Source organism: Hyla sarda, chromosome 1 (assembly GCF_029499605.1).
Source record: "Hyla sarda isolate aHylSar1 chromosome 1, aHylSar1.hap1, whole genome shotgun sequence".
In the NCBI taxonomy this organism is placed as follows: domain Eukaryota; kingdom Metazoa; phylum Chordata; class Amphibia; order Anura; family Hylidae; genus Hyla; species Hyla sarda.
This window is the reverse complement of record NC_079189.1, coordinates 281,796,449-281,810,818: the sequence shown is the minus strand read 5'-3', so window position 1 is coordinate 281,810,818 and position 14,370 is coordinate 281,796,449. Positions and strand designations below refer to the sequence as shown.

General features: G+C 40.7%; 1 protein-coding gene across 1 annotated transcript in view; it reads left to right on the top strand.

The window, feature by feature from the left end:
* The window catches only part of LOC130358556 (complexin-4-like), a 47,003-nt gene extending 37,899 nt beyond the window's left edge, over positions 1 to 9,104 (top strand). Inside the window, exon 3 of the mRNA XM_056561987.1 lies at positions 8,886 to 9,104. Coding sequence (XP_056417962.1) covers positions 8,886 to 9,104 — 219 coding nt within the window. The remainder of the gene's footprint in view (positions 1 to 8,885) is intronic.
* Positions 9,105 to 14,370: the final 5,266 nt, after the last annotated feature.

Here is a 14,370-nt window from a genome sequence, read left to right as displayed (position 1 = left end):
AATGCCATAGCCTTCTGTATTACATAGGTAATGCCATAGCCTTCTGTATTACATAGATAATGCCATAGCCATCTTGAAGCAAGCCCAGCTGCTAGAAAGCCTACCAATGTTTACAACAAAATGGTCATAACCCCTTCTGCGATGTCCCTACACATAAAAAGTATAAATAGGGCTGAGATACAGAAGCTGTACTTCAGAGATGAACTACACAGGCAAAAATACAAAGATATCATAATCCTTACTAGATATCTAGATGACCATTGCTACATATCACAGCTGGAATCTAACTGTGTTGACAAGAGGACAATATTCTGCTAAGAAAAGATTTAGTTGCAGAACCATTTTAATGTTTGTTTTTGTAGTGTCGGGATGTAAGGTGCAGGGTAGATGCAGGTGTTATGACCCAAGGGGCAGATGGTATTAACCCCTTCTTGTCATGATGCTAGGGAGCGTGGTTTAGCCTTAACCACCCCAAGGCAATACCACTGATCCTGGGTTAGGCAGGTGCAATGAAGACACCAATGCCAGATTAAGGATAATGACTGAGGCAAGACAGTATAGCCAAATATCTCAGGGAGGTGACCAGTGACACAAGACCTGCAGGCTGCTAGGACATGCAGTTGACTGACTAGCGCATGCACGTAGCGTTCAGCCTGACTTTAGGCGCAAGAGCATACACAGGGGTGACTACAGATGGACTTGACAGAGATGGTGACTGACAATAAGATAACTTGACTTACTGAAGACCGACTTGTGGCTGCAGGACTTTAGGCTTGAGGCTTCCAATGTTCTGGACACAGACACTGAGATGACTGAACTGGACCTCGGCAGAAGTAGCAATGTGCTAAGGGTGCATTCACACCACATTTTTGCAATACAGTTCCCGTATACGTTTTCTATGTAAAAACCGTATGGAACCATATTGGAAAACGTATGCATTGACTCTCAATTGAAAACCATATGCCAAAAGATGCATCAGGTTGTGTCCATTTTGCATCCTGTACGGTTTGTCAGGTTTTTTCCCCGTACCCAAAACTGTAGTCTACAACGGTTTTAGGTCCGGTTGAAAAACTGTATTAAGCCGTATACTTTTTTTTAAAACATGGGAGTCAATGGGAACCGTAAAGAACTGTATGTGCATACAGTTCCATCCGGTTTTCACCATACGGTATTTGACTTTGCACAGTTTTTTTTTCTTGGAATTTCAATCAAACAAGTAAAACTTTATTCAAAATGGAGTCAAAAGTTAAAAACGTATACGTTTTTTTCTTAAAAAACGGATGCAACCGGATGTCATTTTTCAAACCGTATACGGTTTTTTACTGTATACGGATTACAATTTGTACACACGTTTTGATACAGTTTAGTCAGGTTTTGAGGAATCCGTTTTTCCAAAAAAACCTGATACGGGAACTGTATTGCAAAAATGTGGTGTGAATGCAGCCCCCCCCTGGTTATATAGGGGGCTGTGCAAGGAACCCATAGGTCACTTGGGGGGGTCACCTGGTCCCTGGAGCCATCTGGGTAACAATCATGTGGTACAAACATTAACCCCTTAAGGACCAGGGGTTTTTCTATTTTTGCACTTCCATTTTTTCCTCCTTACCTTCAAAAAATCATAACCCTTTTTGCAATTTTGCACCTAAAAATCCATATGACGGCTTATTTTTTGCACCACCAATTCTACTTTGTAATGACATCAGTCATTTTACCCAAAAATCTACAACGAAACGGAAAAAAAATCATTGTGCGACAAAATTGAAGAAAAAACACAATTTTGTAACTTTTGGTCTATAGACCCATAAGATTAAAATGATACCCTACTTATATACAGCAATGCAGAGTAGACACAGCTCACCCCGGTGCCCTCGCCACAGCACGGACAGGACCGGACCCCAGTCCAGCAATTGCAGGAGAAATGAAGAGAAAGTCCAGCGTGGCAAGTCAAGCAATACTTGGTACTTTATTTAGCAATCAGCCAACATGGAAAACAGGTGACGCGTTTCGGCCACAGTACGTAGTCTTAGTCGTACAATTAACAGACATGGGTGCATGTTATTTATAGAGGAAGGGGATGAAATCACCACGGGGCTTAGCCCAGGTGCTTAACCCCCTCCCTCCCTAACAAACCAAGATAACAATAAAAACGCAAGGAAGTAATATCTTGCAATGTGAACATGAATGTAAACACCTTGAATATAAAATATATATATATAAAAAAAAAAAGAGAGAAATTTATATATCAAACAACAAAGTTTTATATGTTATCTTCAATGCTTGAGAGATCGATCTGGATATAGGGTTTAAACGTTCCCTCCATTTTCTCTCTGTCTTTTCCGATATCGCACATGAGCATATAGAAACAGAATAATAATTTTTTATTACTTGATTTTTATATATATGATTTCTTCTTTTTTCTTCAAACTGAATAATATCAGGAAAATATTCCAAATGTCCATGTTGGGAAAAATCCAGGAGTAGTATGCCCATGTGCGCTACTCACAAGAAAGAGGAAAAAATGGGAATAAAAAGAAGAAAGAGAGAAAACATAAACATGAACTCAGAAAATATTTCTAATTGTGATATGGGGGACATAATTTCCCAGAGTGTGATAGATGGAGACATGTCCGATGATATTGGTCAAACCCAACATTTTTCTGATACCCATGTTTTTTCTAGCAGTGATCACACCACTCATTCTGACAGGGTGGAGGGGCTTTCTTTCCGTGAGCTCACCACCCTTTCAGAGTTGCATCATTTAGGTGATCAAAAACCTGAGGTTCTACCACAATTTTATGTGCCGAACCCCAGGTTTTATCCTATTATGTCTAGAACCTCAGTTCTGGAACACTTCCAGACACTGGTTGAAAAAGAGTTGTATAACCTCTCCAAAAACACACCTCCGGTTAAACATAATTTATGCTATCGGGAGAGAATGGCCTTACAGGAACTTGTGGAAAGCAGGGATGTTGTGATCCGCAGTGCGGATAAGGGGGGCACAATCGTGGTGTTGGATGACGGACTCTACTATAAATTAAATATGGATATCTTATCTGATAACACTACATATATTAAATTGAGTTCGAATCCAACACCACGATTTAAGGATATCATGTTTGATCTTATTGATTATGGGGTTAAAGAGGGGCATATTACAGGTAAAGAAGCAGATTATATGAAGGTGTCTGATCCGATTGTGGCTATTTTTCACTCATTGCCAAAAATACATAAAAATGTTTTTCCTCCCCCCATGCGCCCGATTGTAGCGGGCATAGGATCTTTGAATGAAAAATTATGTGAATGGGTGGATTCGAGACTCCAGCCGTTGGTCCCCCTCATGCCCGGCTTCCTCCAGGACACCAGAGATGTTCTGGTTGCCATGGACAACATCGGGTGGAAGCCGGGCATGAGATGGATAACGGCTGACGTCACGTCACTATATTCTGGGATACCTCACGATAAGGCAATTCTTTCTTTGAAATGGTTTCTGACCACCTATGCCCCATACTCCGGTGATCTGCAGGAATACATTATATTAGTGGTTAATTATCTTTTGAAACACAATTTTTTTTATGTTTGATAGATGTTATTTCCTGCAGATCACCGGAGCTTCTATGGGAGACAAGTTCTCACCATCCCTCGCGAACATTTACATGGCGTGGTGGGAAAAAGAGTATCTGTTTTCCCATAGCAACATCTTTGCGGACCACATAGTTTGGTATGGCCGGTACATAGACGACCTCCTATTTATTGGGGGGTCGTCTATGCCGGCCATACATGAGTTTGGAGCCTTTCTTAATGATAATCCTTATGAATTAAAATTTACTATAAATTGTGAGCATGAGGAGATTTGTTTTCTAGATCTAACACTGAGTGGCAACTTGGAACTAGCTAAAATTATTACCAGGACATTTCGCAAGGAGCTGGCAGCCAATTCTATATTACAAGCCGAGTCATGCCACCCGCCTCATGTAATTTCTAATCTCCCAGTTGGAGAAATGATAAGAGCTAAACGTAATTGTTCCTCGGATACTTTATTTGAAAAAGAGGCAGGCGACATCACTAATCGCTTATTAGCCAGGGGCCATAAAAAATGGACCCTAGAGAAGGCCAAAAATATTGCTAGACTCAAAAATAGAAATACTCTTATCTATGGGGAAAACTCAAGTATTGTCCACAAGAACACCAATAAACAATTGGTTTTCTCTACTACCTATAGTCAAAATTACAGGGCAGTTTGCAACATTGTACATAAATATATTCCCATGATATCTAATGATAATCAATATGCAAAAGTGTTTGAAAACGGGTACAAATGTGTTGCCAGACGAGCCAAAACAATAGGACAATCTGTCTCCCCAAGTCTTTATATTTCCCAAACACCATCTACTAGAACATGGCTTGACACTAATGGCAGTTTTAAATGTGGACATAACAAATGTATTGTTTGTGGCATTATGAAAAACAGTAAAACTTTTACTTCTATGGTTACCAAACAACAATACAATATTAAACATTTTATCAATTGCAATACGGCGAATGTTATATATCTATTAACCTGTGAAAAATGCCATGTACAATATGTGGGTTGTACTTCGAATGCTCTTAAGGTTCGGATTAGAAAGCATCTGTCTGATATCCCACACTTTTTGTCTCGCCATGTCTCTATGGCCACCAAACACTGTGTTGAGAAACACGGGGGAGATTTCTCCTGCCTGTCTCTCCTCGGCATTGAAAAAATTGTTAACCCCATGAGGGGAGGGGGTGTCAGGCAGAAATTATTGGATAGGGAAGTTTTTTGGATAATAGAGCTTCAAACTAGATATCCAAACGGTATGAACCTAAGACAAGATGTTATTCTCCACTATTAGTGTCTTCAATTCATTTAAATTTATTATCTATATTTATATATGTACTATTTTGCATACGTTTTATAGAAGACTTTGAGGGTGGATGAACGTTATATATATATACATTTTATGTTTCTCTTAAGAGGTTTTATACTTGAAATTATACCCGTGTCTTATGGGTTCATACCTGCTTTCCCTTTCATTTTTTATTTTTTACTTTCCATTTTTTATTTTTCATATTTCTCCCGATTGTACGTGTGCTCCTATTCATCTATTTCATTTTATTTTATTCCATTTATTTTCCACTGATAAAATTTAAAAATGTATACATTTTTATATATACATATATCCATTTGTATAATTTATTCTAATAATGATAAAAATGTTCTTTTTCTCTCTTTCTTCTTTTTATTCCCATTTTTTCTCTTTCTTGTGAGTAGCGCACATGGGCATACTACTCCTGGATTTTTCCCAACATGGACATTTGGAATATTTTCCTGATATTATTCAGTTTGAAGAAAAAGGAAGAAATCATATATATAAAAATCAAGTAATAAAAAATTATTATTCTCTTTCTATATGCTCATGTGCGATATCGGAAAAGACAGAGAGAAAATGGAGGGAACGTTTAAACCCTATATCCAGATCGATCTCTCAAGCATTGAAGATAACATATAAAACTTTGTTGTTTGATATATAAATTTCTCTCTTTCTTTTTTTTTTATATATATATATTTTATATTCAAGGTGTTTACATTCATGTTCACATTGCAAGATATTACTTCCTTGCGTTTTTATTGTTATCTTGGTTTGTTAGGGAGGGAGGGGGTTAAGCACCTGGGCTAAGCCCCGTGGTGATTTCATCCCCTTCCTCTATAAATAACATGCACCCATGTCTGTTAATTGTACGACTAAGGCTACGTACTGTGGCCGAAACGCGTCACCTGTTTTCCATGTTGGCTGATTGCTAAATAAAGTACCAAGTATTGCTTGACTTGCCACGCTGGACTTTCTCTTCATTTACCCTACTTATATAGGTTTGATTTTTGTCGTACTTCTGGAAAAAATCATAACTACATGCACGAAAATTTATACATTTAAAATTGTCATATTCTGACCCCTATAACTTTTTTTTTTTCCCACATTCGGGGCGGTATGATGGCTCATTTTTGAGTGGTACCATTTTTGTATTGATCGGACTTTTTGATCGCTTTTCATGAATTTTTTCATGAGATAAAAAGTGACCAAAAATACACAATTTTTGACTTTGGAATTTTTTTTGCGCACATGCCATTGACCGTGCGGTTTAATTAATGATATGCTTTTATAATTCGGACATTTCTGCATACGGCGATACCACATGTTTATTTCTTATTTACACAGTTTTTTTTTTTAAATGGGAAAAGGGGGGTGATTCAAACTTTTATTATGGAAGGGGTTAAATGATCTTTATTCACTTTTTTTTCCCACTTTTTTTTTTTTTGCAATGTTTTGGCTCCTTTAGGGACCTATAACACTGCACACACTAATCTTTTACATTGATCAATGGTTTCTCATAGGAAACCATTGATCAATGTGTCTGCCGCTTGACTACTAATGCCTGTATCTCAGACACTGAACAGTCATTCGGCGATAGGACAACAAGAGTCAGGTAAGGAGACCCTCCTGCTGTCCTAATAGCTGTTCGGGATGCCGCCGCGGCAATCCCGAACAGCTCCCTGAGCTAACCGGCATTGGTTTACTTTCACTTTAGACGCGCTGTTCAACTTTGAAGACGCGATCAGTCCCGCGCGCTATTAGCCACGGGTCCCGGCCATTGTTAGAGGCTGGGCCCGAACCCCTGTGGACCCGCATTATAGAAAGGTAAAGGACCCAGGATGTACCGGTACATTAAATGAGGCAAACCTATATACATAATTGGGGTATATGCAGGGGCGCCCTGGGGACATGCAGGGACTCTGCCTGACAGGGCAGGAGGACAGTGCGGGGCCACATCATTCCGTACTGGGACATCACATTTTTTGCAAAGATTTTACATTAAAGGGGCTATGTGGCGGGAGGCTTTTTTTTTTTTTTGTCAAGCAAACCTATCTTGAAGTATATATAAATAGATAGATAGATTTAAAACTGGAGAATACAGCAGCACACTGCTAGCACAAAGATAAAGATAAAACATGAAATGCTATATTGCTACAATGCGAAAAATGAAAAAATTGAGGCACTTAGATCACAATTTGGCGGTCAAATAGTTTGAACCATCCCACCGCGATAAGGCGACCTCATTGGGACGGACCCTACACTGTGAATATGCCTCTCTGCAGTCAGTTACTAGGCTTGTAAGGTCTGAAACATCCAGCACCTTATAAAGATGGGTGGGGTGCAGGAGCCAACATGGAGGTAGCCACTCCCCCACATGTATAACACAAGCAAGGATAAGTTGGCCAGCACATACTGATACCAAACTAATGCATGGACCTGGCATACAGGTGCACGCTTCTAGGCTGAATATACAAAAACAGGAGAATAAAGCAGCACACTGCTAGCACAAAGATACAGATAAAACATGAATGCTATATTGCTACAATGCGAAAAATGAAAAAATGTAGGTACTTAGCTCACAATTTGGCGGCCAAATAGTTTGGACCATCACACTGCGATTAGGTGACCTCATTGGGACGGACCCTACACTGTGAATATGCAGCTGTGCAGTCAGTTACTAGGCTTGTAAGGTCTGAAACATCCAGCACCTTACAAATATGGGTGGGGTGCAGGAGCCAACATGGAGGTAGCCACTCCCCCATATGTATAACACAAACAAGGATAAGTGTTGGCCAACTTATCCTTGTTTGTGTTATACATATTGGGAATGGCTACCTCCATGCTGTCTCTTGCACCCCACCCACCTTTATAAGGTGCTGGATGTTTCAGACCTTACAAGCCTAGTAACTGACTGCACAGAGGCATATTCACAGTGCAGGGTCCGTCCCAATGAGGTCACCTTTTAGCAGCGTGCACCTGTATGCCAGGTCCATGTATTAGTTTGGTAACAGTAAGTGCTGGCCAACTTATACTTGTTTGTGTTAGATAGATAGATATATACAAAAATAAACCTCTATTCACCTTCAGCACTCCTACAGTGCCTCCGGTGTCCTGCTCCTGTCCCCTTTGCAATCTTTTTCCTGTTTCTACGGGTCAACACAGTACACTGCAGCTCAGCTCAGTAGATAGGCTAAGCATCAGAGGGATTATTGGGCCTGGGCCTAGCCTTCTTTCTGGTGCCCAGACCAATAAATCATACTGCTGCTCAGCCAATCACTGGCCGAGGTGAGACATCACTGCAGACGGCAATGAGCTGAGCTGCAGTGTTGCGTGTGGACTTCTAGAAGCATGAAGAGCACCGCACTGCGGACCTTAGCAGGACACTGTAGGCACATCAGGAGCGCTGGAGGTGAATAGAGGTTTTTTGTTTGTTTTTTTCTATACTTTAAGATGGGCTTACATCTGAAAAACCAGCCTCCCACCGAATAGCCCCTGGACAGTCCATTGCTATGCCCAGTAAAACTACAAAGGGGATGTGTCACAGCACCAATCAATGCAACCCCTTCTTTCTCATAATCAGTGTAATTATCACTGGAGAGACCCCAACCCTACTCTACCTATAAAACGATGGTACATTCTTGATAACATTAAATAGGCACTGTCAGATCCAAAAACGTTTTATATGTTGATTCTGATGAAAATCAAAGAACTTTTGTAATATAATTGTTTAAATATTTTAATATTTTATAAAGAAAAAGTCTCATGAAAACCCCACCTCTAGGTGTCCCTATAACTACTGGGACACTAACCAGTCCTTCAGCAGCATCGCTTGCCCATGAGTCATGGACAGGAGAGGACTCATGAACAAGGCTGCATGAGCAGACACACCAATCACTTCCCCCTGACACTGTGAGCTAATGAAAATTAATATTTTTTGTGGGATATGACAGGTATACTTTAAGAGAACTATAAATATGTTGTGCCTTGTATCCACAGAGTGAAAAGGATGATGCACAGTTACAGATCGTAGGGGGAGATGTGGAACTTCCAGAAGATCTGGCTAAGATGGTACAAGAAGATGAAGAAGAAGAGGAAGAGCAGGGTTCTTTACTGTCCATGCTGCCAGAATTTGACGTCGATGCACTAAAAACACGAGCCCAAGGGACATTTACCGAGGTCAAGAGAGTGGCTGAAGAAAAGTGCAGTGTAATGTAACACATTCATATCTGTTATGTGGACATTCCAAAGATATTTGTCACAACTATATTTCAAGGAATAATGTTTGTAAGATTTATTTTTAGCTTGTACACAACTGCAAATGTTATCTTATAAATGTATATTAACATTTTGTAAAAGTGTCACATCATTCTGGTGCCCTGTATTACTTTTGCAGCAGTGTGGTATGCTGATAAAAACTGTAAATTACTGTTCTTCAAGATGTCATTTAACAGAGCTACCACATGAGGGCCTCTCTGATCTTTGCTAGTTTAGAGAAACAAAGGAGATGCACATAGGGCAAGCGCTTTCCCTTATTGTTATATCAGGTTTTATTAGGTGCATGCGATATTCCTTTCCTACATAATTAGCTGTGTCCTGGAACTTTATAATCATTATTGTATTTATTACATACAAATGGAATCATAACCTTGCATTGCTGCTAATCTCATGCCATGCTTGATTTTTAGGAGACACAACTATCATTAGTTGTGCAGAAAATAAATAAAACATCATCACAGTGACAACAATTGGTCATATATGGCAGGCATATATAAGAAATCGTTTAAATATATACATATTTTAGTGTGCATCTCAAAAGAAAATATACATGGCAAGTCATACAAAGCATGGTCACTCTGCGCATTTTGAAGGGATTTATCAAAACCTGTCCAGAAGAAAAGTTGTTGAGTTTCCCATGGCAACCAATCAGATCACTTCTTTCATTTTTGAAAAGGCATCTGAAAAATGAAAGAAGTGATCTGATTGGTTGCTATGGGCAACTCAGCAGCTTTTCTTCTGGACAGGTTTTGATAAATCTCCCCCAAATGTATCCCTTAATAATTGGCATACAATTAGCAAAGAGATCCAAAAAAAACTAAATGGGACAATTTGTAAGGTCTATTTCAGAAAGTAATTCACAAATATGAGTTTGGAAAAAAGACAGGAGTCCATCAAGTTCAACTTAAAGGGGTAGTCCAGTGGTGAAAAACTTATCCCCTATCCCAAGGATAGGGGATAAGTTTGAGATCGCGGGGGGTACGACCGCTGGGGCTCCCTGCGATCTCTCTGCACGGGGGCCAGGCTCTCCGGCCAGATAGCGGGTGTCGACCTCCGCACGAAGCGGCGGCCGACACGCCCCCTCAATACATCTCTATGGCAGAGCCGGAGATTGCCGAAGGCAGCGCTTTGGCTCTGCCATAGAGTTGTATTGAGGGGGCGTGTCGGCCGCCACTTCGTGCGGAGGTCGACACGCCCCCTTCCCGCGGGCTGTCGGTGCTCCGTACAGGAGATCGCAGGGGGCCCCAGCGGTCGGTACCCCCGCGATCTCAAACTTATCCCCTATCCTTAGGATAGGGGATAAGTTGTTCACCACTGGGTCACCACTGGACTACTCCTTTAAAACCTTACTGTGGCTCCAGTAGTAAAAAAGGAGAGAAATAATTATATCCTGAGAAAAGCCTCTAAATACTGTAAATGCAGTATTGATGCAAATACAGATAATGGAAGGGAGTACATGGGCAATGCCCATAGTCTAAGGTATTTGATATTTATCATGTCACATATGCATGAAGATATAATTAATGTCACCCATCCTGGGTTGGTCCAGGCATTTATAATGTATTAAACAATAGTAAATGTTTTAAAGCACTTCCCAAAGTTGAAAGTTTCCTTGAAAAGAGGTGGTCTCCCAAAGTTACAACTGTCTCAGGTTATATAATAGGACAGCCACCTAGTAAAAGGCAAATGAATGACCACAATAGCTACAATAGCCAAAAGTGTCCGTGGTCGCACAATCCAGTCTTGCAAGACCACAGAAGCCTCCTCATAAATGTTTTCAAGAGTCAGGATGGCCATCAAGTTACCTTGTCATCCCTAAAGAATCACGAGAATCAGGGGCTCAAAACAAAGGACTAGAACATTAGAGGTCTCAGGAAAACGTGCATAAACAAGCATAATCCAGAAATACTAAGAGAAATGATAACAGATACCCATAATGTAAAGGAACCCTAAACATCAGCTTTTAACTTAAAAACTTAACCTGAAGATATACAGTAAATTGACATTCATCATTCTTGCAAGGCTTTAACCCCTTAAGGACCAGGCCATTTTACACCTTAGGACCGGAGCGTTTTTTGAACATCTGACCACTGTCACTTTAAACATTAATAACTCTGGAATGCTTTTACCTATCATTCTGATTCCAAGATTGTTTTTTCCTGACATATTCTACTTTATGTTATTGGTAAAAATGTGTCGATACTTGCATCCTTTCTTAGTGAAAAATTCCAAAATTTGCTGAAAAATTTGAAAATTTTGCATTTTTCTAACTTTGAAGCTCTCTGCTTGTAAGGAAAATGGATATTCCAAATAAAAAAAATATTTATTCACATATACAATATGTCTACTTTATGTTTGCATCATAAAATTGATGTGTTTTTACTTTTGGAAGACACCAGAGGGCTTCAAAGTTAAGCAGCAATTTTCAAATTTTTCACAAAATTTTCAAACTCACTATTTTTCAGGGACCAGTTCAGGTTTGAAGTGGATTTGCAGGGTCTTCATATTAGAAATACCCCACAAATGACCCCATTATAAAAACTGCACCCCCCAAAGTATTCAAAATGACATTCAGTCAGCGTTTTAACCCTTTAGGTGTTTCACAGGAATAGCAGCAAAGTGAAGGAGAAAATTCACCATCTTCATTTTTTACACTCGCATGTTCTTGTAGACCCAATTTTTGAATTTTTACAAGGGGTAAAAGGAGAAAATGTATACTTATATTTGTTGCCCAATTTCTCTCGAGTAAGGACATACCTCATATGTCCATGAAAAGTGTTCGGCGGGTGCAGTAGAGGGCTCAGAAGCGAAGGAGCGACAAGGAGATTTTGGAGAGTATGTTTTTCTGAAATGGTTTTTGGGGGGCATGTTGCATTTAGGAAGCCCCTATGGTACCAGAACAGCAAAAAATCCCCACATGGCATACCATTTTGGAAACTAGACCCCTTGGGGAACGTCACAAGGGGTAAAGTGAACCTTAATACACCACAGGTGTTTCACGACTTTTGCATATGTAAAAAAATATATATATTTTTTCACTAAAATGTGTGTTTCCCCCCAAATTTCACATTTTTGCAAGGGTTAATAGCAGAAAATACCCCCCAAAATTTGTAACCCCATCTCTTCTGAGTATGAAGGTACCCCATAAGTGGACCTGAATTGCACTACGGGCGAACTACAATGCTCAGAAAAGAAGGAGTCATATTTGGCTTTTGGAGAGCAAATTTTGGTCGGGGGGCATGTCGCATTTAGGAAGCCCCTATGGTGCCACAACAGCAAAAAACCCTCACATGGCATACCATTTTGGAAACTAGACCCCTTGAGGAACGTAACAAGGAATAAAGTGAGCCTTAATACCCCACAGGGGTTTCACGACACTTGCATATGTAAAAAAATATATAAATTTTTTCACTAAAATGTGTGTTTCCCCCCAAATTTCACATTTTTGCAAGGGTTAATAGCAGAAAATAACGCCCAAAATTTGTAACCCCATCTCTTCTGAGTATGAAGGTACGCCATAAGTGGACCTGAAGTGCACTACGGGCAAACTACAATGCTCAGAAGAGAAGGAGTCATATTTGGCTTTTGGAGAGCAAATTTTGCTCGGGGGGCATGTCGCATTTAGGAAGCCCCTATGGTGCCAGGACAGCAAAATAACCCCCACATGGCATACCATTTTGGAAACTAGACCCCTTGAGGAACGTAACAAGGGGTACAGTGAGCATTTACCCCCCACTGGTGTCTGTCAGAACTTTGGAACAGTGGGCTGTACAAAATTTTTTTATTTGCACAGCCCACTGTTCCAAAGATCTGTCAGACACCAGTGGGGTGTAAATTCTCACTGCACCCCTCATTACATTCCGTGAGGGGTGTAGTTTTCGAAATGGGGTCACATGTGTTTTTTTTTTTTTTTTGCGTTTGTCAAAACCGCTGTAACAATCAGCCACTCCTGTGCAAATCACCTCATATGTACATGGTGCACTCTCCCTTCTGGGCCTTGTTGTGCGCCCCCATAGCACTTTGCGCCCACTTATGGGGTATCTCCGTAGTCGGGAGAAATTGCATTGCAAATTTTGGGGGGCGTTTTTCCCTTTTACCTCTTGTCAAAATGAAAAGTATAGGGCAACACCAGCGTGTTAGTGTAAAAAATTAATTTTTTTTACACTAACATGCTGTTGTAGACCCCAACTTCACCTTTTCATAAGGGGTTAAAGGAGAAAAAGCCCCCCAAAATTTGTAACACAATTTCTCCCGAGTACGGCGATACCCCATATGTGGCCCTAAACTGTTGCCTTGAAATACGACAGGGCTCCAAAGTGAGAGCGCCATGCGCATTTGAGGCCTGAATTAGGGATTTGCATAGGGGTGGACATAGGGGTATTCTACGCCAGTGATTCCCAAACAGGGTGCCTCCAGCTGTTGCAAAACTCCCAGCATGCTTGGACAGTCAACGGCTGTCCGGCAATACTGGGAGTTGTTGTTTTGCAACAGCTGGAGGCTCCATTTTGGAAACAGTGGCATACCGGACGTTTTTCATTTTTATTGGGGAGGGGAGGGGGGCTGTGTAGGGGTATGTGTATATGTAGTGTTTTTTACTTTTTATTTTATTTTGTGTAAGTGTAATGCAGTGTTTTTAAGGTACAGTCACATGGGCCGGGGATTACAGCGAGTTCCCGCTGCGAGTTTGAGCTACCGCGCAAAATTCGCTGCATCGCAAACTTGCAGCCTGATACTCACTGTAAGCCCCTGCCCATGTGAATGTACCCTGTACATTCACAGGGGGGAGGGGACCTCCAGCTGTTACAAAACTACAACTCCCAGCATGCACAGTCTATCAGTGCATGCTGGTAGTTATAGTTTTGCAACAGCTGGAGGCACACGGTTGGGAAACAGACAATGTTTCCCAACCAGTGTGCCTCCTGTTGTTGCAAAACCACAACTCCCAGCATTCTCAGGCATGCTGGGAGTAGTAGTTCGGCAACATCTTTATAGCCAGATGTTAGCGAACTACAACTCCCAGCATGCTGGGAGTTGTAGTTTTGCAACATCTGGAGGACTAGTTTGCAGACCACTAATACAGTGGTTCCCAATCTGTGCCCTTCCAGATGTTGCAAAACTACAACTCCCAGTATGCCAAAACTGTCCAGGCATGCTGGGAGTTGTAGTTCTGCAACATCTGAAGGGCCAGATGTTACAGAACTACAAC